General features: G+C 36.7%; 1 protein-coding gene across 4 annotated transcripts in view; it reads right to left on the reverse strand.

The window, feature by feature from the left end:
• The window catches only part of TENM1 (teneurin transmembrane protein 1), a 764,948-nt gene that overhangs the window by 257,346 nt on the left and 484,484 nt on the right, over positions 1-23,118 (reverse strand). For 3 of the 4 annotated variants that reach the window (XM_032882345.1, XM_032882343.1, XM_032882344.1), the window contains one exon: positions 12,020-12,172. The exons of the other annotated variant lie outside the window; for it this stretch is intronic. In XM_032882345.1, the coding sequence (XP_032738236.1) occupies positions 12,020-12,172 (153 nt within the window). The remainder of the gene's footprint in view (positions 1-12,019; positions 12,173-23,118) is intronic. 4 annotated transcript variants of the gene reach the window in all.

Raw genomic sequence — 23,118 nt, forward strand, 5'->3', positions numbered from 1 at the left:
TAAATTTTTAAAAAAATTTCACAGCTCTTCTGGTGTGTTATAATGACCACTAAGTAATATTCACAAACATTAGTTTCCAAATTTCAGGCTCTCCTGATGTGATATACAATCTCATACACTGAAACACAAATTGTTTGTAGAATCTCAGTCTGTGGATTATTACCAATGGTATACGAAGTAGTCAATCTCTCTGAATTTCTTTGGTGAAAACTTGAATGGATACAAAACTCAAATTTATCATCACATTTTTACATATTTAAACAATGACTCAGAGTCATGGTCAATATGGTATAAAATACCTCCTTAAAAGAAAATATTCAAATGCTAATGAATAAATATGGACCATGCAATGAAAAGACAAAAAAGGAAATTAAAGAAATGATTTCCACTTATAATATCATCAAAAAGAATTAAAAAACTTGGTATAAATTTAACAAAAAAAGCTGCAAGTTGGGGCACCTGAGTGGTTCAGTTGGGTGAGTGTCCAACTTTTGGTTTCAACTCAGGTCATGATATCGGGGTCCTGGGATGGAGCCCCGCATTTGGCTCCATGTTCAGTAGGGAGTCTGCCTGAAGATTCTTTCCTTCTCCCACTGCCCTTCCCACCCCCAGCTTACACTGGCTTGCACACTTTGTCTCCCTCTCTAAAATAAATAAATCTTTTTTTTAAAAAGTTGCAAGACTCGTATACTGAGAAAAACAAAACATCACTGAAAGAAATTAAAGAAGGCCTAAATAAATGGAAACATCCATATTCATGGATTACATGATTTACTGTTATTAAAATGGCAATACTTCCTAAACCGATCTACAGAGTCAATGCAACACGTATCAAAATTCTAACTCCCATTTTCCAGAAATACACTAGCTGAGCTAAAATTCACCCGGAAATTCAAGGAACCCAGAACAACTAAAGCACTCTTTAAAAAAAAAAAAAAGGAAAACATTTCCTGATTTCAAAACTTATTACAAAACTACAGTAATGGTACTGGTATTACGATAGACATATAGATCAATAGAATAGAATTGAGAAATTAAACATCACATTTATGGTCAGCCGAATTTCAACAAAGGCACCAAGACAATTCAATGGGGGAAAGAATAGCCTTTCAACCAGTGGTGATGGACAAGTGGATATCCACAAGCAAGAGTGAAGTTGAATCATTCCCTCAACACCATATATAAAAATTAACTCAAAATGGACCAAATATCTACATTTAAGAACTAAACCTGTAAAATTCTCAGGCAGAAATCACAGGCCTAATTCTTTGTGACCTGGGGTTTGGCAGTAGTTTCTTAAATATGATATCAAAAGCACATAAAATGAAAGAAAAAATAGATACATTTGACTTCATCAAAATTAAAAACTTTTGTGCCTCAGAAGACACCATCAAGAAAGTGAAGAGACTGCCTACAGAATAGGAGAAAATGTTTGCAAATCATATTTTAGAAAAGAGGCTTGTATCTAGAATACATTAAGAAGACTTACAAACTGACCAGTAAAAATCCAAATAAACCGATTAAAAAATGGGCCAAGGATTCAAATAGACATTTCTCCAAAGAAGAAATACAAATGGCCAATAAGCACAGGAAAAGAGGCTCAACCTCATTAGCCATCAAGGACATGCAAGTTAAAAACAAAATGAGATACCACTTCATACCCACTAAGATAGCTAAAATAAAAATGATAGACAATAAATGTGTTGACAAATGTGGAGAAATTGGCACCCTTTTAACTTTGGCCTCTTCAAAAACTGAAAACAGGTGTTCTAACAAAAACTTGTACATGAATGCTTATAGCAGCATTATTTATAATAGCAAAACAAGTGAAAATTCACAAAAGGTCCATCAGTTGATGAGTAGATAAACAAAATATGGTATACTCACACAGTGGAATATTATTCAACCATAAAAAGGAATGAAGTATCAGTACATGCCACAACATGGACAAACTTTGAAAACATTAAGTTAACTGAAAAAAGCCAGACGCAAAAGAATACACATTATATGATTCCATTTATGTAAAACGTACATGTAGGTAAATCTATAAAGACAGGAAATAGATTAGGGTTGCCAGGGGCTGGGGAGAAGTGGGGATATCGGGTAACTGCCAATGCCTATGAGGTTTATTTTGAGTGCGATGAAAATATTCTAGAATTAAATAGTGGTGATGGTTACACAACTCTGAATATGCTAAGAATTGCTGAATTGTATACTTTATTTTTTTAAAAAGATTTTATTTAGTTATTTGACAGAGAGATCACAAGTAGGCAGAGAGGCAGGCAGAGAGATAGGGGGAAGCAGGCTCCCTGCTGAGCAGAGAGCCGGATGCAGGGCTTGATCCCAGGACCATGACTTAAGCCGAAGGCAGGGGCTTAACCCCCTGAGCCACCCAGGCGCCCCTGAGTTGTATACTTTAAATTGGGAATTATATAGTATGTAAAATATAGCTTATTAAAGTTGTTCCAAAAGATATGGTTCTAAGTTCTAAATTGGTATGTAGAGCCTGCAGACACACATACACACAAACTATCATGACCTGTCCAAGAGTTCTGATGTGTTTCCAAGTGGTTTTAGATGGTTATCTGATACCTAGAAGCTGAATTGTCTCCTGGCCAGTATTTTGGAATATGTCATTGGTAGCACACAGCAAGGATGCCCATTGTCTCTATTTTTAAACAACGTCAGACTAACATTGGGCTAGTTACGGCTCAATTTATCCAGCATCCCCCTTTGTATCTTAGAATGTAAGTCCCCAAAGGACAGGGAAGTCATGGCTGTCTAAAATCTTGACATCTACCTTCCAGGCATTTCATAAAGGCAATTATATTAAGACCCACCTATCCCATAGTTAAGAGTAATAAGGGGATTGTACAACTTCTTGTGCCAGGCCCTGGGAAAAAGCAGCAGCCTGCAGAGGCACCAGTTTTCAGGGGTTGTCGTATTTGCTATCGCTTTTAATTTCCATCTTTAAGGAACTCGAAAATATTCAGTAATATCAAATTAAAACATCTCCCAAGCAAAACTCATAACACATAGTAACAACAATACTGGGGTGCCTGGGTGGCTCAGTGAGTGAAGTGTCTGCCTTCAGCTCAGGTCATGATCTCAGGGTCCTAGAATCAAGCCCCTGTGTTGGGTTCCCTGCTCAGCGGGGAGGCTGCTTCTCCCTCTCCCTCTGCTGCTCCCCCTACTCATGTTCTCTCTTTCACACTCTCTGTCTCAAATAAATAAATAAAATCTTAAAATAACGACAACAACAACAGTAATATGAAATTGGGATAGATAGTAGCATCTATGGAACAAGGTACAAACATCTCTGGGTCCTCTTTTGGAACTCCTACCTCTCATTTTCACAATATCAATATGCCTCTCGCATACTCAGTGTGCCATAAAATTCCGTGTCCCAGTTTCTCTCTGAGGCTCCTTCCTTCTCTTCTGTCCAGACTTTGGACCCTTCACTCTCTCTTTTCTTACTGGCATTCTCAATGTCTCCCTCTTTACTGGTTTCTTATTCTTTGTCTTCAAACAAGCACAAGTCTTTCTTAAAACAAAACAAAACAAAACAAAAAAACAACAACTAAAATGACCCAGCTGCCCCTTCATCTAGTTATCATACTATTTATCTCCTTCCTTTCTTTGCCAAGCTGTCACCATCTGCTGCCTCTATTGCTTCATTATCCATTTACCACTTAGGCTACTACCATCTGCATTTCCCCCCACTACTCTATTAGTCCATTCTCCTAAATATGCGCTCTTTAAGGTCAACTTGGATTGATTTTTCTGGTTTCTCAAGGCCCAGCTCAAACTACTTCTGTAATAAACAATCACCTTTTCATCTTTTGTCTTTTAAGCCTCTTAATCACCTAACCATGTTATTTCTATTTCTGTACACCAGTTGGTTGCATGTTATTTTGCATTGTGTGTGCATGTGTTCGTGCTTCCTCCAGCTTTCCTGCTGAATAGGATTTTCTCAAGGGCAAAAGCTATGTCTTCTGCTTCATTCGTGAGCATTCCATAGTACTTGGTACAGTTAAAATAGCATCTTGACTCACATAGCACTAAAAATCATGAACTTCTATGCTTGTAAACAGTAAGATTTCATTTTTCTTCCCTTGATATTATTTTCATGGAGAGGTTGGGGAGGTCAACAATCATTTCTCCTACAATCTAACTTTTTGCTTTGATTCTTCCCACTCTCTGAGCCACTGGCAATGGGATTATGGTATCTGTGTGCAGTTCTCATACCTTCGTTAGGATATATAATGGACATAGGAAAAGGCAAGTAAAACGACTGAGGGAAATACAGTTACAAGGAGAGTTCAGAAGTAAAACCAAGGGATCATGGTATTAGAAAGGTGGAGGCCAAGAAAGGATATGTGATTATTATCTACGGGATTGCCGAAGTTACACAAAGGGAAATGCAGACTTGTGCATTCAACCCTGGAACTCTGAGATTTTGTTTTCAAAAGCAAATTTTACATATGAGAATTACCTTTGACTTCATGCAAAAGCTAGTAGAAGTTTGAACTTCCTCCACAAATAATATAGCCGAGAGATATAAACAGATACTCAACAGAATTAGGAACACACATGGCTGGTAAATTTCTACAATGCACTGTTTCTCTCAGAAAACTGTGATGGTATAAAGATGTTCTGGGCAGATCCCCTAGCTTTTGAAGGACTATTCCAGGAGGATCCATATGCCATCCCACAGCACACCAGCAGCGCCCCTGTCAGATGTATACTGTTAGGCTAGAGGGACCACGAAGGAGATACATTCCACAGGAAAGGTGTCTATTAGTTAAACAAACAAACAAACAAACAAAGTAAAGTAAGGATTAAAATGAAACAAGAAGGAAACATTAAACATATATGACCAAGAACATTTAACATGAATTTTTTATACCGTAAATAAGTTTGCCTTTTAGCCTAGTGAACCCTTTCCATAAATCTGTTTTAGAAGTCAGGTTTCCAGTATGCTTTAGAAAAGCTTTTGTTAAAACTGAAGTATATTGATAAAGTGATTTAATATAGTTGAAAACAAGCTGTAGCACTCTAGCTGGACCCCCTGAAACCTTGTATTAGAGAAACATCTATATAGCATTATAGGAAACATTTACTGTAATTTGCCATCAATCTTTAAAAATAATAATGTTACGCTCCCAACATTGTTGTCTTTGTTAGTGCATTACTACTATTTTATTCATGTGGTTTGTTGTGCTTATATGAATTATTCCCAATTCTACCACAATGTCCTGGGCTCTAATATCCTTTAAGTAAAAGATATCGAAACTATGGGTTGACTCAAAGGGCAGCTGAGTGCATTTTAATATCCACATGTCCTATGAACCAATATTGAAGAACCACAGAATTATACTGCAGGACTGTGTTCCATCCGAACGCACAGTGATTACCTGGGTGGGGTTGGTGCTGTTCTTTACTTTTGTACCACAAAATGAATCTTTACCTACTGGCTGGGTCTGTGAAATAAATGTCAGTGAAACTACAAGTAAATCTGAAATTCAAGTTTTTATTTAAGGTCCACAACTGTCATTGAATAAATTGCATCCAATATAAATATGCCACAGGTAAAACTCAACAAAACACCACCACAACAAAGCAAAAACAAAACAAAACAAAACAAAACGAAAACCAAAACAATCAACACACACACACACACACACCCCTCTCCAGCTAGGTCTACAATGAAAGGAGGTCATGAAAGGTACATTTGGGTTGTTAACTTTGAATCCCCAAGGAGTATGTGTTCTGTTTTGAGGAGGAGGGGAGTCTTGCTGAACCCAGGTCTAAGAACTCTTAACGGAAAAGATATACATTTCGCCACATGCATGCAGATTTTTAATCAAGACAGCTGTTACTTAAACAACTGGCCTTGAGAAAAGAAGTTTTAAAAAGAAGAGGCTCAAAGAAGGGTCTTGAGCTAACATTAAAAGACTAGATCCTCTTTTCAGTTGTGCCTGTAGTATCTATTATGCAAGCCAAGTCTCTTAACCTTCTTGTGTTTTCCTTTCTCAAGTGTAAAACAAGGGTAACAATAGCTGCTACACCATAAAACTGTTATGTGGATAAAAGACATTAAAGTATTTTGAAATTAAAGTATTGTAAATGTTCTCTAAGTGCAGACTGTTATTGTTACATACATGTCAGAAATCCAAACTTGTAAGGCAGAAAACTGGGAATTAATTATTTGAATTACAACAGAATTCTCTGCAAGTAAATTTAAATGGCAAAGTGGCTGGCACATTTTACAGACATATATTTCAACCATTTTCCAGGAGTATACATGCCTTTTGCAAAAATAGGTCCACTTTTATTTGGAAGGGCTAATTGTTCTTCCCTAACTGCAGAATTTGAATTCACTGACTCATAATGTACACAGCTGGAGGGGACCTTAGAGATAAGCCAGTCCCACAGAACATCACCCCTTGTTTGTCAAAGCATTAGCAACTGGGAGGAGAATGGAGAGCAAAGAAAGGAAAGGGGAACGCAGGGGGAATTGTGGCAGGAATCTGACCCTCCCTCCCATTTTATCTGGAGAGATGTGGCTTTTATCTGTTTTTTTTTTTTATTTGTGCTTTGCAGGTAAGGTATAATTTGCAAAATGTGTTTCCCTGCCTACTATCCCTCCTCCACTCCCTAAAAGTTTTAAAGCTGAAGGAGAGCAGAATTTGCACCCCACAATATGATTCTTTGATGTAAGGATCATCTTGAAGAAACGGCAGACAGAAAAGCCATGTAGAAGGTCCTTTGGTAAGGGGACATTTACATTTATAAGGGAAATTGCCATCGGCAAGGGTGTCTCCCTCTCTGTACCAGGAAGAAGATGTGCCTAAATCTCTAGAAACTCATCAGTGGAAAAGAGGACTTCACTCTGCCTACCAGCTATACTCCCGCTCACTGTGCTTTGTCTGACAGTCTCATATAACTGGCTTCCCTCCCCGCCCCTGACAGCTTTTGTCTTTATCTAGAGATAGTATTTAAGGTGGCGGCCTGGGCCATTCCAAGAGTTACTCTGTCTTCCTGGGTCTCTCCGGCTTGTGCAGGGCGCAAACATGTTATTAAACTTGTTTTTCTCCTTCCTGTTAATCTGTTTTTTTTTTTTAATTATTATTACAGCAGGGATGGGTGGGTGCCTCAGCCAAGAAACTAGAAGGTTAGAGGGAAAAATTATTTTTCAACCCGGACAAAGCCAACTCCCTTCTTTTTCAGATAAGAAACCCGAGCCCAGAGAGGTGAAGAGCTCTAGTCATTGCTTGGTCTAGGCTAACGCATCTTCAAGACAGGCTGCACGCTGTGTCATGTCAATCAGCTATATGTTGTTTCTATGGTCGTATACTCAGCAGATATTGAACTAGAAAGTACCTTTTCTTCCCCCTTCAACTTTGTGGAGATAGATCTTGTAGAATGAATTTAAGAGAAATGCCACTTCCCCCCCAAGAACAGACTTTTGCAAAGATTATAAAGGAGATAAAGGTGAACTTGAGTAGCTCTGTCTCCCCATCCACTCTTTTTGTTCCCATGCTCTATTTTGGCATCCAACCTGCAAGAATTTAGTACCGTCCAGTACCCGATAAACTTCTTCCTTATTCAGATGACGGATGACAATATTGGACTTCACCTGAGCCCTATGCTCTTGGAAAACTGCTGGGTAAGAAATCCTCCCAACCTTTTGTCTTCCAAAACCTTCTCATTCTTTTATGTTTTAGGACATGGCTTACTGCAAAGCCAACAAACAAAAAACAAAAATAACCTTATTAAAAGCTCTTTCCCCTATGACTTATTAGATATGGCTCTCTGTCCACCCTTTCTCATGGATCCCATAAGAACTGCAGAAGACTCCTATGTTGACCTGTAACAAAGCCAAAAAAGGACCTTTCCCCTTTTGCTGGAGCCTGCTGAAAGACCAGATACAGACCCTCCAATTGCCTATTCTTTGCCTCATAAATAATTAGCTGAGATCAGAACTATTTGTTCTCCTTCTACTATCTAGATGTGCACATAAACATTTCCTGGTCAGCTGACTGACTGAGACTTCTTCTGAGTACAAGACAACCCCAGCTGTAAATCATTCCACATGTTCCTTATCCAGTACTCCTAGAAAAGTCTAAGGCAAAATCCACTTTGCTCAGACACTCTGATCTTCCAGATCTGGAATGCTTTCTCTATTGCAATAGCCTGAATAAAATTAATTTCCCTACCTATTCAGTTTTTGCCTTTGACACTTCCTTAGAAAACCTCTTTAGCAATTTATATGTTTAGTCTGTGTTACATTATTTCAATAACAGATGAGAAAACAGAAGAGGTATAATCAAATGTCCTCTGTTCTAGTTAAGATTTCTCTCTGGTTCTTGAACCTTTTGGATCTCAGTTTCTTCATCTTTAAACAAAGACTTTGGATTTGATAATGTTTAAGATTTTAACATTCCATATTAGTTGCTATATTACACTGTAATTATATTTAGTTCAATTTATGGATGTTATGTGACTCAGGTCTGGGACTAAGTCTTTTACTTTTTTCTGTCCCTTGCTTTGTTTAAAGTAGTTGTTACATAATGTTCATTAAAGAGAAAGAGTTATGACTAGTTTATAAACTTCTAAGGTAGTAGGGGCTGTTTTAGTATAATGTTTTCAATTCTATAAATGTTTATTGAACAACTGACAGCTGGCTTTTCTGGCAGATTCCAATATGTGATTGTGACTTACGTCTTCTTTTTGAAATTAAATTGAAATTATTCAAGTACATTTCAAAAATAAAACATTAGCATGCTAAATGTCTATAATCAAATATTCTGTTTTCTTTCATTTGGAAAACTAAGTGGTGAGAAAATTCTTTAGCCTCCTAAGGAGAAGCAGATATATATAACTACTGTTAATGGGGAACCAACTCCAGTAGAATTTGATTTTCTTTTCACAGTGTCATTCTATTTATCCATCTTTGACAATGAAGGTAATGATGATTATGAAACAGCAGATGTTAACTTGTTAAGTAAAGAGAGATCAAACTTTAAAAAGAGAAAATGCAAATCTCAGAAGGCCATCACTTGTGGAAAACCTGATAGCAGTTTGAAGCATGATCTGCAGTACCTAATGGGATGTCAATAAACTCAAGGTAATTTTCCAATCACTTGTTCCAATAATTACCGCTAACTTTAACCGGGTGCCTGGCACTGTGCACTAAAACCATTATCTCACCTGTTCCTCACAACCAACTTATGAGACAAGTACTATTATTATCGTCCTTGTGTTGCAGATGAGGATATTAGTTCAGCAAGGTTGTATCAACTCATTGCCTGAGGCTTGAGAGCCAGGAAATGACACAGTGTTCAAAGCCAGATCAGTCTGACTCCACAGTCTAGGATCTTAACCACAGCCCTACAATGACCAGTCCTCTAGGAGAGTGAGAAAATCAATGTAAAAAAGGATTATTTGTTTTTTGGTTTTGTATTTTAATGTATACAAGATCATTAAGACAAGCTTCTACAACTGTATTTATGGGGTATGTGATGTCTAGAAAATCATAACAGGATACAGCTGACCAGTTGAAAATATCCTTTTAGGTATATTTCATCTTCTGCAAGGTTTGGTTTAGTGTACACATGGCATTATAAAACAGGAGCTATGTTTTTACTCGGTGAGTGATATGCAGTAAAGACCTAATACAGCAGAACCATGATGTGCAGTTACAGTTAAGGTTTTGTTCAGACTGCCACAAAAAATCAGTTTAAGATAACAAGTTGGTATACATGGCATTAATCCTTAATAATTTTTCTTCATAAAGTATTAAATTGGAATTGTTCAGCCTGTTTGTTGTTAAAATTGAGCAGAAACTTAAAAACATTTTTTCATTTATGAAACTTGTTACAACACATTAAAATATAGCTGTATAGAATTTCTCTAAAAGTCATCATGAATAGACTCTGGGGCTTTGCTTTCATTAGGTAAAGTGTCTTTTGTGGTTTTTCATATATGTTTAGTGTGTGAATTTCTGTACAGTGTAGAGAAAATCTCTGAAATCAGATTGCCAGTTTCTAGCTTTGTGACCTTGGGCAAGTTACTTAACCTCTCTGTGCCTCTGTTTCTTTATTTGGAAAACGAGGTCCATAATGTTACCTTCATGATATAATACGTGTGAAGTGTCCAGAATAATTCTTGGCACATGGTTAATTATGCAAAAAATTTCAGTCATCAGAAAACTCCAGCTAACCCCTGGACAACACTGGGGTTAGGTACACCCATCCCCTCCCTCTTAACCCCATGCAGTCAAATAATCCTCGTATAACCTGTGACTCTCCCAAAACTTAACTTGAAGCCTTACCAATAATATAAACAGTTGATTAACAAAGATTTCATATGTTACATGTAATATAGACTGCTTTCCTACAATAAAGTAACCTAGAGGAAATAAATGTTATTAAGAAAATCATAAAGAGGAGAAAATACATTTCCAGTCTTGTGTTGTATTTATTGAAAAAAATCTGTAGAGGACCTGGGCAATTCAAACCCATGTTGTTCAAGGGTCAACGGTATTTTGTGGAAAGGAATTACAGATGTCTGAATTAGAGTAAACAAATAAATATGCTCTGATAACGACTATGTAGTGACCTTCTGTCTTGCGTGTTTTATTGTCCTCAAACAGATAACTCATGAATTTCAAGTGTGAATGGCAAGAAATCCCTAGGCACCAAATGGTGGCTCCTGCACTTGCACATATAAAGGAATCAAAGAGTGGGAAAGAAGATAAGAGAGTAAAAGCCAGAGTCCAAGTGTACTCAGACCCTTTCCTCTGTCATCTCTGACCCTCTCAGCCTGTCTCAGCAGCAACAATGGAATTGCTGGGAAAGGTCAGCCCAGGCTAGAGAAAGTATTTCTAAACGAGGACATAAAGCAAGCTGCATTGTGAATCAAAAACTAGGACAAATCATAATGTTTTCCTGAAACCTAAGCATGAGTTTTACTGAAGCATAGACCAAAGCAGAATTACATTTTCAAAAGCAAACAAAAACCAAACAGCACACCCTACCAATAACCCCAAAAAGAAACTAGAAACACAAGTAAAGATTAGTAACTCGAGCAGCCACAAAACAAAATATCTTGTTTGCAACTCATCAGCCAAAGTAACACTGTCTTATTACCCCTTAAGATTTTAAGTTTCTTGAGGGTAGGGTTTGGGTCATTTATTCATTCATTTGTTTGAATGTGATCTCCTAAAAATATTTAGGATTGTGCTCTATGTTCTGTTTTCAATTTCTGCTTTTGGAATTGATATCCTGAAATTTTACATTGAGTCCCTGTGTACTGAATCCTATTTCAAGAGAAATAGGAATAGAAACTTTCAGCTATTTTCAATACTTGTATATTGAGACTAAGATCATTCAATGTGAATAAGATGTTGGGAGTGCTGGTATGTGACATTTATTGTAAATAAGTCAGGTAGCTCAAGCTTACATGGTTAAATTTAACAATTCAGTACTCAGAGTACTTTTTTATTTTTTCCAACTGCAAAGAATTCATGTTCCCCACTAGAAAAAAATTCATGTTCCCCCACTTTGACATAAACATTCACCCTTATATTAAGCATAAAAGGCTTTTTCTTATTATAAACAGAAGAAATTTCCATATACCCTTTGTAAAATGTTATATATAAATGTTAGGCTTGGACACAGAGAACTTAATCAAAATCCCATGTTGCTTCAGGGTAGTTATATGTGAAATGCAATTTCCATTGTATTGAAACCTCCATCTTGTAAATATTTATCTATTTTCAAAATTGCCTACATATTTGAAAAGTTTAATTGGTTTATACTCAAGGCACTAGAGAAAGGAAAATTTGCTTTCATAAGACATTTACATGTATTTATTCTGTCCACGTAGAGCACTTCTTTCGAGTGATCATGAAATTTAATGTGAAGTGAAACCATCCCAGCTTTGGTTCTAATAACCGAATTAGAAGAAAAGTAATCAATAATCAATAAATCAGTCATTTTGATCACTGTACCTTTTTTCTCTGATTTATCGGAAACTTTTCCTCCAATTGGAGAGTAAGTAGTATCCACGGATTCGGTCCCTCTGTTCCCTTTGCTAACTCCATTTTCATAGAGCTGTCCTTCAACTGGTTGCAACTGCCAAGTCAGGCCGAACAAATGTACTGCTGCAAGAAAACAAGCCATACATGAACTTATTCCAGACTTGCTGAGAAGGTCTCCAAACCAGTTGTCTCTTTCGACCTAAAAATGCCATGACCAGTTTTCTTTTCGTTGGGCCAAGCAGCTTGGAGTTTATACCTGTATCATACATGAGCTACCCTTATAAGTAGCTATTGTTAAAATGTTGAGGCTGTAGCTATCCCAGTGATAGACATTGGGGCATTAGTGAAGCAACCACAATGGGATTAGATGCTGGTCCTCAACACTGTTATCCCTTCTCATTTCCCTTGGTCATGGAACTCTACTTTGTATATGGAAACTGCAGAGTGATGGTGGACAGGCTATTATGAGAACATGGGAGGTCTTCACTAAGCCAGTTTCCCAAGTGCCTGGTATGCATAAGGTCCCATGATAGCTGCTGCAGATGTTAAAATATAGATGCCTATTAGGGTAGAAGTTGGAAGTAATACAAGTGTAAAATTACTATAATGCAGCATAACTGACACAATACAGGCTCAATTGTTACCAGATTAAAAAATACCTGTGTTGATCAGAGTGTAGTGGGCACTCTCATATACTCTTCATGAGAGTATTAAAAAAAACCCCACCCTTGTGGAGGGTAATGTAGCATCATTTATCAAAAAACCTTAAAATTTGGCTTATCCTTTTAGCCTACAATTCCATTTCTATGAATTAATTATGAATGTGTACAAACTAAAAAGCTATCTATTGTAACACTTAAAAACTAGTAGAAAGTTATGATCAATCTAAATATTCATCAGAAGGAAATTAATGAAATAACTGATATTACAAATAATACAAGATTATACTGCTATTAAATCATGTTACAGAAGATTATGAACTGGCATGGGAATAATTATGATGCATCAAATGAAAAACATCAGGCTACTAAACAGTATGAATAGAATGACCTATAATATGTGTGTGTGTGTAGATGTGTTGATGTCTGGGGAGAGAAAGGGCTAGGAGGATATATAGCAACATGTTCACAACATGGGGGTTATGGAGGATTTTAATTTCCTTCATTAGGATTTATGTATTATTGATACTTTTTGCAATGAAAATGGGCAGTGTTTGCCATCTAAGGGAAGAGAATTTTTGTTTTAAAAGAAATGGTTTATTCTCTAGTTTCAAATAAAATGCCTTACAAAATATTTTTAAGAAGAAAAGAAGTGGTTTATTTTCTGATTGCTGTAGCTAAAACTTTCAGTTCTATATGTTAAATAACAGTGGTGAGAGTGGACATCCCTGTCTTGTTCCTGACTGTAGGGGAAAAGCTGTTTCTCCTCACCGAGGATGATGTTAGGTGTGGGTCTCCATATATGGCCTTTATTATGTTGAGGTATGTTCCCTCTAAATTTACTTTGTTGAGGGTTTTTATTATGAATGGATGTTGTGCTTAGTCTGATGATTTTTCTGCATCTATTAAATTGGGCATATGGTTCTTATCCTTTTATTAATGTGGTGTATCACATTGATTGATTGGTGAATACTGAACCACCCTTGCAACCCAGGAATAAAATACCGCCTCACACCTATCAGCATGGCTAAAATCAACAACACAAGAGATAATAGCTGTTGGTGAGGAGGTGGAGAAAGAGGAACCCTCTTACACTGTTGGTGGGAATGCAAAGTGGGGAAGCCACTCTGGAAAACAGTATGGAGTTTCCTCAATAAGTTAAAAATAGAAGCCTACAATCTAGCAATTGCAGTACTGGGTTATTTACCCAAAGAATCCAAAAACATTAGTTCAAAGGGATACATGCAACCCCATGTTTAAAACAAAATTATCGACAATAGCCAAATTATGGAAATAGCCCAAGTATCCTCAACTGATGAATGGATAAAGGAGATGTGAGATATATATACATGGTGAAATATTACTCAGCCATAAAAAAGAATGGAATCTTGCCATTCGCAAAGACATGGACAGAGCTAGAGGGTATAAAACTGAGCAAATAAGTCAGAGAAAGCCCAATACCATATGATTTCACACATACGTGGAATTTAAGAAATAAAACAAATGAGCGAAGGGGAAAAAAGAGAGGGAGGCAAACCAAGAAACAGACTCTTAATTCTAGAGAACACATATTTGAAAAACTTAATTGTTTTATACTCAAGGTATATACTCTCTGTTGATTACCAGAGAGGAGGTGGTGGTGGTGGTGGTGGTGGAGTGGGTCAGACAGGTAATGGGCATTAAGGAGGGCACTTGTGATGATTACGGTCTGTTGTATGGAAGTGTTGATCACTAAATTGTACACCTGAAACTCATAATACACTGCAGGTTAACTAATCAGCATTAAAATAAAAACTTAAAAAAAAGAAGTGGTTTAAAGGAACAACAGATTAAAATTGACTTGGCTGATCAGGGATGCTTTAATGAGGTAGGATTTGAGATGAACCTTGAAAAATGTGTAGGGCTGTGACAGGTGACAGCAATGGGTAGGGTGAGGGGGCAGCTTGAAGAAAATATGACATTGTAAAGCACAACATGCATTTGAGGCAAAGGAAGTTGCTGGGGTTGGCTAGAGTATAGTTACGCATAGATGGTAGTGGAAGTGAAGGCTCAAATGGAGGATTAGGGCCATATTGTAGAGGACGCTGAATGCCACACTTAGATATTTGGATTCAATTTATTAGGCAGCAGGGAGGCATTGCTATTTTCTGAGCAAATGAGTGTTATGATCAGTTTTCTTTAGGAAGATTAATTTGATAGCAATGGGGAGCACTGATGGTTTCTAGGTAAAGAAATGATATCATCAGAGCACCCTTTGCGGAAAGATAAATCCAATACTAGTGTGGAGAACAATGAATTGGAGGCCTAAGGATTTGGCAAGAACACAAATTGGGATGGCACTGCAATAATCAAGGTGAGAAATAATGAGCGTCTCAATTAGGTCAGTGGCAGTGGGAGTGCAAAGAAAGCGATTCCTTAAGGAGAAATTGCTATAAATGTCGTCTCAGGGTTTGGCGGCTAGTTGTGTGTGTGTGTGTGTGTGTGTGTGCACCTGTCTGCTCATGTACACATGTGAATATTCTGGGGGCAAGAATAGAAAAAAACGAGGGAAAAGGAGGAATCCAAGGTTTAGGTTTTGAGCCTGAGTAACTGAAAGCATAGGGCAATGATTTAATAGAGCTAAGGGATTCTGCACTTAGCCCAACACTAGCTACAGATAACTGGTGCTGGAGATGTATTTGTTAAATGATGACTAGTTGAACTAGTTGTTGGCTGATGACTACTTGGTTTGTGGCAGGGTGGGGTGCTGGGAGAAATATAATGAATTCATCTTTGGAGGGGCTGGGTTCCACCCACCAATGGGCTATCCAGACAGTCATGTTTGACCCAGGAGCTCTGGAGGTTTGAAGTTCTGGTGAAGTATTAAGGTTAGAACAAGACTGTGGAATCATGTATGCACAGAGGCAACAGCTGACATTGTGAGAGTGAATGGGGTCACTGAGGGCAGAAAATGTTGGAATAAAACAATAACTAGGACAGAAGCTCTGGAAATCCTTTTATCTGTTTCCTCATTGCAATTTTAAACATCAACCAAATCTTACCAAAAGGGGGTATCTGCTCATGACCCACTAACCTTTTCTTTTATGTTCCTAGGCAGAATGAAGGGGCTAATTTGTATGTCTAATACTCATATACAGTATATGGATTTGCAACTGAGAACAGGAAAGCTAGCCAGATAGCCTATTTAAAAATCATTCATCCACTTTTGGTTGGAGCTAGAGATTTCTAACACCAACCTCCTAATTTATCCTTAAAACTTCTAAGCATTTAATTGCTTTCTATCCTTTTCTTTGGATTAAGGCCAGTGCTGCCTGATGAATTTCTCTTGCAATTACTGGAAACCCTTGAAACTCAAACGATAGTGGTACTGAGTCAGGTACAGTATAGCAAAAGACTCAAAGTATGGTTAGTTTAACATACTCCAATTAAAGAGGCTTATTACTTTTTAAAGAAAATTTTATCTACTCTGTTCCCCAATAATGTGAATATGACGGATGTTAGAAGCCATATTGAAAATGTGTTGGATTCCCTTGGTTCAGTTACTTTTGTGAAATTAGATTGGCCATAAGGAACAAAAGGCATAGTAGTTTTCATTTTAAAGTTCAAGGGGGATATTTTATACACTTTAAGTTAAGCCAGTTTCCTGAGGGCACTCAAAAATGACAGAAAAAATTCTCAGCCATGTGCTGAGAATCACTTCAAAATAATAAGGCAAGGATTAATTTTTCACCACAGAATAAATTAGGCTGCTTCCAGCCAATCAAGACAGATAGAGAGGTGTGGGCACATTTAGTAGAACACCCTTTCAGGGCAGTGAAGCTTTATAATTTTTTGAGTTTACTTTGTGTTTTACAGGCTAGAAGCTATTAATGTATATTTGTATGAATACATAATGCAAGTTAACTTACTTGCTATAGACTATGGGTACCAAAGAAAAATCACATAGTCTTTCCTGTCCTCCAAAATGAACCTTCCTCTGCGGATTTGAGAAAGGAAGTCAAAAAGTATGTGCAGGTAGACTAAGGTAACTACGTAACTCCAGTCTTTGTGTTTTATTAGAAATAAATAATATTTTGTTCATATTAAGACCAATAAAATTAAATTATATTGACCTTTGGGACATACCCATACATCACTAGAAAGATACAGCAGTACTTTCTATGGGGATGTATTTATTAATTCATTCAACAAATATCTTCAAAGCATATCCTGGCACATTGGGAACATTGGAAATACATGCAAAGGCAAAAAATATATATATATTTAACAGCCAGGACACCATAGGTACTGGCTGATCAACAGGGAATCGGAAATGAACAACCAATGCAGCCTCACCAGGACACACTGATTGCACAGCAGCCTTGGATGCAGGATGAAGATACAGAGTCTTTAGCTTCTAGTGGATCCCCAATCAGATCTATGCTATGTATTTATAGCCACATTTTGAGGCAAGTCTCCCAAACCCAAGTATAAACATTATAAACCAACTGTTAGAATTAAGGGTATACCTGGTAATGAACAGACAGTATTAAATTATATTATAGATTGATTCAACAAATATTTTTTTGAGTGCCTACTTGCACCAGGCACTGTTTTTCTAAGTTTATAGCAGTGAATAAAATTTTTTACAAAATCTTTACCTTCCCAGAACTCATACGAGAGGTGGTGGGTTTAGACATGCAGACAATGAATAAATATATGCTATAATTAATATAATACAGCTGTGTAGAAACAAAGAAGGCTCGGAGGAGGTAATTTTTGAACCAAGTTTTGAATGGAGTGAAGTCATATGAATATTTAGTTGAAGAACCTTCCAGGAGGAAGGAATAGCAATTACACAAAACCCTTAAGCTTTGTGTGGAATGTGTGAGGAACACTAAGGATCCCATTATGAATGGAGCTCAGATAGGAAGAGTGGTAGGAAAACTTTTAAACTGAAGGATTGCACCCATGATTGTGCTATCTCTGTGTTCTAACCAACTTCACAAACTGGCCACTCATAAACTTTATAAGTGAATAGAAAGTAATATAACTAAAATCACCCATACTGGAACATCCACCTCCAAATGAGCAATGCTGGTTATAGTAGGTCTAATCGAAGTACTCCTGGGCCCAAAGTCAAAGTTATTTTTCCTAAAGACATATTTAAAAATATACATCCTCAGTGAGTAAAGATTGACATGACCCAGATCTCTCCAGGAATACCAGTACCGTATCACTGCACTTCACTGAAATTCAATGGCAAGAAAGAATGTGTATGCCTATTCAGATATTCCAGGAATAACGTCTTTTCAGCTTATTAAGAATGGCAGTCCTTAATGCTCCTCTAACAAATATTCCTTAGAGTTGAGTCTTGTACATTTTATAATTATTATCCTTCTTGGTTTATCCAACTGCCCAAAGCTACACTCTGAAATTATAAATGTATTACAAAGGTAACAAATGGAGTATCTCACCATGCCCAATCACCAAACTCAATCAAGCACCTTGGATCTCAAGGCAGGCTAACTTTGGGAGAATAAGCTCTTCTTAACTTGCACATTTCTCTAGGCTGAAAGCTCCGAGTCTCTTTGCAGTTATTTCTCTGCACTCTCTGTTGGGACGTTGGTCTTTTTCTCTTAAGTAAGACTGATGGTCTCTATTAATATTTATAATTGATACTGCTTCTTCATTCCATTCCCCTTCAAAAGGCAAAGATATTCCCCTCTGGGAGAGACCATAGGAATGCTTCAGAAGTAGAAGTAGGAAATCAGTGCTGAATGACCTAGGTCTGTACTGTTCAGCATGGTGGCCACTTGCACATGTGTCTGCCAAACATCTGAAATGTGGCTAGTCAGAACTGAAGACTTAGTATAAAAGAAAAAATAGAATATATCCAATAAATAATTGTTACAGTAACTACATATTGAAATGACAATATTTTAGATATATATTCAATTAAATAAGAATTTTAATTAATCCCAACTTTTTTTTTCACATTTTGAATGTGGCTACTGTGAAATTTTAAATTACATATGTGTTTTGCTTTGTATTTGTATTGGCCAATATTGATCTTGCCTATCTAGAACATTTCACAAAGAGATGGGATGTTTCTCTTTTAGCACCTTCTCCTAGGACTATCACATTATATCGAAGCTATCCATTGATATGTCTACCTCATTATTTTGGAAGCATTCAAAGGGAAGGGTCCATGTCTTTATTTTTCTATCCCTGGTCCTAAACTCGGTGCCTAGTAGTCAGGAGGTACTCTACTTACATACTTCTGATGGGACTATAAAGTAGTAAAGGAGCTTTAGAAAACAATTTTGTGGTATCAATCAAAATTTAAATTGGGAATGTTCCTTGACCAAGGAATTCAACTTCCAGGAATCTACTAAAGAAATAATCACGTTTGTGTATGAAGGAGTATGTACAAGGGAATTCAACCTAGCGTTGTTAACATAATGGCTTTGTTAATATAGTAAAAAAAAAAAAAAAAAAAAAAAAGAACCACCAATACATCCATCTCTGAGAAAGTGGTATATCCAAGCTATGAAATCTTATGTAAGAATTAAAAGGACTGATCTCAAGAGACTGTCAGATTGAAGGAGACATGACAATTAAATGCAATGTGGGATCCTAGATAGGATCCCGGAACAGGGAAAAAAAAAAAAAAAAAGGAAAAACCGGAGAAACCAGTATTAAACTCTTGAGTTAATATTAACCAATGTTAATCTCTTACTTTTAATAATTGTACTATGGTTATGCAAGATATTAATACTGGCAGCTGAGTGACAGGTACATAGTAATTCAGAGCTACATCTGCTCACTTTTCTTTGTAAGTCTAAATTTATTTCAAAATAAAAAGCCTAAAAAGAAAAAAATAACTGATTCAGTGGTGTGCTGTAGCCAGCTTATACTGGTTTATAAGAGCCGACTGTGCACATGTCTTCCCAATTCCACCTTCAATGACTTCACGTTGGTAGTTGGAATCACGCATGGTGGGTTTATGAACATTCCAGGAACCAGAAAACATTGCAAATCTTTTTTTTTTTTCACAGAGAGCTTGTTGTCAAACATCAACACACCTCTGGTTGACCTACACGTACTGACATGAAAAGAACTCTAGGTTTTGTATAAAAAACACTGTAGAACAATGCATATCTGATGATCCTGTTTAAGTCAAAAAAAAAAGTATCTCTTTATATATAAATGCATACAGAGAGAACTGGAAGGATCATACCCCCAAACTGTTGATCTTTACAGTGGGGAGCTGGGACTTCAACATTTTCATAGTAATTTTAGAATCCTTTACAATGATAATGTATTCATGTAGTGTTACATAATAAAAAATACTAGGTGCTCAACAAACCTTTTTTTCCTTTTAAGATTTTATTTATTTATTTGTTAGAGGGAGAGAGAGCAGCAGGCAGAGGGAGAAGCAGGGTCCCTGGGATCATGACCTAAGCTGAAGGCAGACGCCTAATTGACTGAGCCACCCAGGTGCCCCCAACAAACCTTTTTAATTTTTTATTATTTTTTAAAGATTTATTTATTTGTTTTAGAGAGGAGAGAGTGCATGGTGAGGAAGGGCAGAGGGAGAGGGAAAGAGAATCTCCAGGAGGCTCTGAGCAGCCCCACTCGGGGCTTGATCTCAGGATGGTGAGATCACGACCTGAGCCGAAACCAAGAGTTGGACACTTTACCAACTGCACCACCCAGGTGCCCCCTTCAAACAAACCTTTTTTTAAAGCCGAATGAATAGATGCATTGGTTTGTTCATGCTCTTGTATTATTATCTTCTGCCTAAAACAAAACTTTTCGGAACAATTTAAAGCAGAAGAGCAATTCAGCAATTAAATAAGGACAACCCCAAACACATAAAACAGATAAAACAGGACTCTTGATTGAAAGAGATTGGGATTCTAAAAGAGTTGCCCCCAAATTCCAAAGACATAGTTTGAAATCTACTGGTCTCAAAAATTATCCTTAAAATATCTGAACAAGAAAAGTGTGGGTGTTTGGAAGAACTCTCTTTTGGCAGTTAAATCTATTGTAATACCTCTAACAATGGTACTGTCAGGACATATGAAACCTTTCATGTTATTCTGTATCTTTTGGTATTTTGTGTCCACTCTCTTCTAGGTAATACTAAAACCCACTTAATAGCAAGATAAATTGGGCTTTGATACTAAATAGACAAGTAAACCTTGAAACTGCACTCTAAGTTTGCTTTAAAGGAATTCACCTTACATCTCAAAAGGTACACATATTCAGCTAAGAAAGGTTTATCTATTTGTTGCAAGAATTTTTTGGTGTTACCTTCTAATTCTACTAAATAACCTATTTAGAAAGTTTGAAATCTGTCTCACAAACAAAATCCTGCCCATAATAGATGATGTCATAAGTTTCAAATCCTGCCAAGATAAAAGTATGTGATATTTTTCAAGATAATTTGTTTTTCCTTTCTTTCAGCCATTCTTCCCCCAATGGTTCCCTCACTTATCTTGCTTCATGTTCCTTCAGGCTAGGGAATGATACTGCTTTTGCACTTTACTTCCAAAGCTTGTCAGGCTATAGATCTACTTGTATGCTGAACAGTTCCCTTCCTGAAAAATATGCCAAGTACATTATCCAGATGGTGACCCCTGATGACTTCAGGCTTTCAAGTTAACTCCTAGGGGAAGCCATTTCAGCAGACCAATAGTTCAGTGGACATCGTGTGATGCTAGATGCTTCCGTAATAAGGAACATCACTGCAGAAATAAATGCTACTTGAATTAAATGCAGTAACTGCTAATATTACAGAAACCAGGTTAGCTTTCTATCTTAAAATAAATCCCATTTTCATTATATTGAACATCAAATTGGTATACGAGTGAACTATAGTCCTTTGATAAATTACCTTCAGATCTTGGTTTTATCCAGGTAATAACCAGATTACATGCAAGATGGAAAACCATTAGTTTTCAGAGAAGCATTTTTGAAAAACTAAATAAAGTGAGCAATGCGTGTTTGTTTATGGTGGCTTCCGTTTCCTTCAGCAGGTTTCATTCACGTTTTCTTTTTTTCCTAAGGTTATACATATACATTTTCTACTAAAAGTATTATTTGTGCTTGTACTACCTCGTGGGCATAAATAAAACATACGTAACTGTTCCTTTTCAAAGTAATTTGAATGGAGTCAAAATGGCTTTGAGATTCCTCTCAAACATTTTTGGAAGCCTGAAAAGCTGTTATGTTGGGGCTGGGTAAGACTTCCTTTGAAAGAAAGGACTTCACTGATTTAAACAAAAGAAGTGAAAAAAAAAAAAAGAAAGACAAAAAGAAAAGAAAGAAAATCCCTCTTCCTTGATTCGGTTTACAGACCACATTTTGCAAGCCTGCTATGGTGAAACAGTAAAACTCAATGCCAAATGAAGAAAAGATTGAGGCGGTAAACCAGAGGTACCTTTCTTGCTGAGCCACATGTTTGAACCCCTACTTCTCCTTTTCTAAATGAAGTGAATTATTCTGTATTGCAGCAGACATTGTTTTTTTTTTTTTTTCCTTTTTGGACTTAGTACGGTTCTAGTTTTATATCCAGGTTAGTGGCTAGAGAAGACTCTATCAAAGTAATAAATCATTTTAATATCCTAGTTCTATATTATATTATCTTAAAACTTTCATTTACTATGTATTTTATATTTTCCATCCCCAGGCTGCAGCAATATTTATAAATAACACGTCTATTTGGGTACCTTATCACAGGTGTAATATATGATCTCCATTTGCAGTTGCATAACGGGCCCATCTGTGTATTCCTTATCAGACAGACACAATTATTTAGTGTTTTCATCTCAAGTCACAGCACCAATAAGTGCTCTCCATAACTCAAGTCTGTCTTACTTTTATATTATTATTTGCTTTGTAGAGTCAGGAGGAATCAGTGGCATAATGACGGGATAAATTTTTTCAAAAAGAATCATTTAATGAATAATGCAGCAAAAATATCCATTTGGCCATGAATCAGCACTTTTTCATTCTTCTTTAAAATTTTCTTTTTCTTTCCATTTTACTTCATTTTCTGCTCAGCAAATTCTCCCTTGTGCTATGGTCCAAATTACTGCCTGTTACTTCATCATTATCAACGACTGGCTTGAGGGTGTATTTGTAATAATACGCATATTCTTTTAAAAGATCCAGACGAAACCAGTGAATATGGAGAATAAGAAACAGACCCATACCGAAGCTCTCTCCTCATCTTACTATTTGCTCTGGATGTATTTAAATTATAAAATGGAAATCTATTCAATATTTACGTCATCAACACATGATAGCTGATGCTTTAAAACTCACTTTTTTGATTTTCATCATGTCATCATAGCCACAGATACATGGTATGTGTTCTTCTGCAAACTTTCAGATGTTGAGATTTTAATACTTGAATTT

Source organism: Lontra canadensis, unplaced genomic scaffold (genome assembly GCF_010015895.1).
Source record: "Lontra canadensis isolate GAN:19392208 unplaced genomic scaffold, GSC_riverotter_1.0 scaffold81, whole genome shotgun sequence".
Lineage (NCBI taxonomy): Eukaryota > Metazoa > Chordata > Mammalia > Carnivora > Mustelidae > Lontra > Lontra canadensis.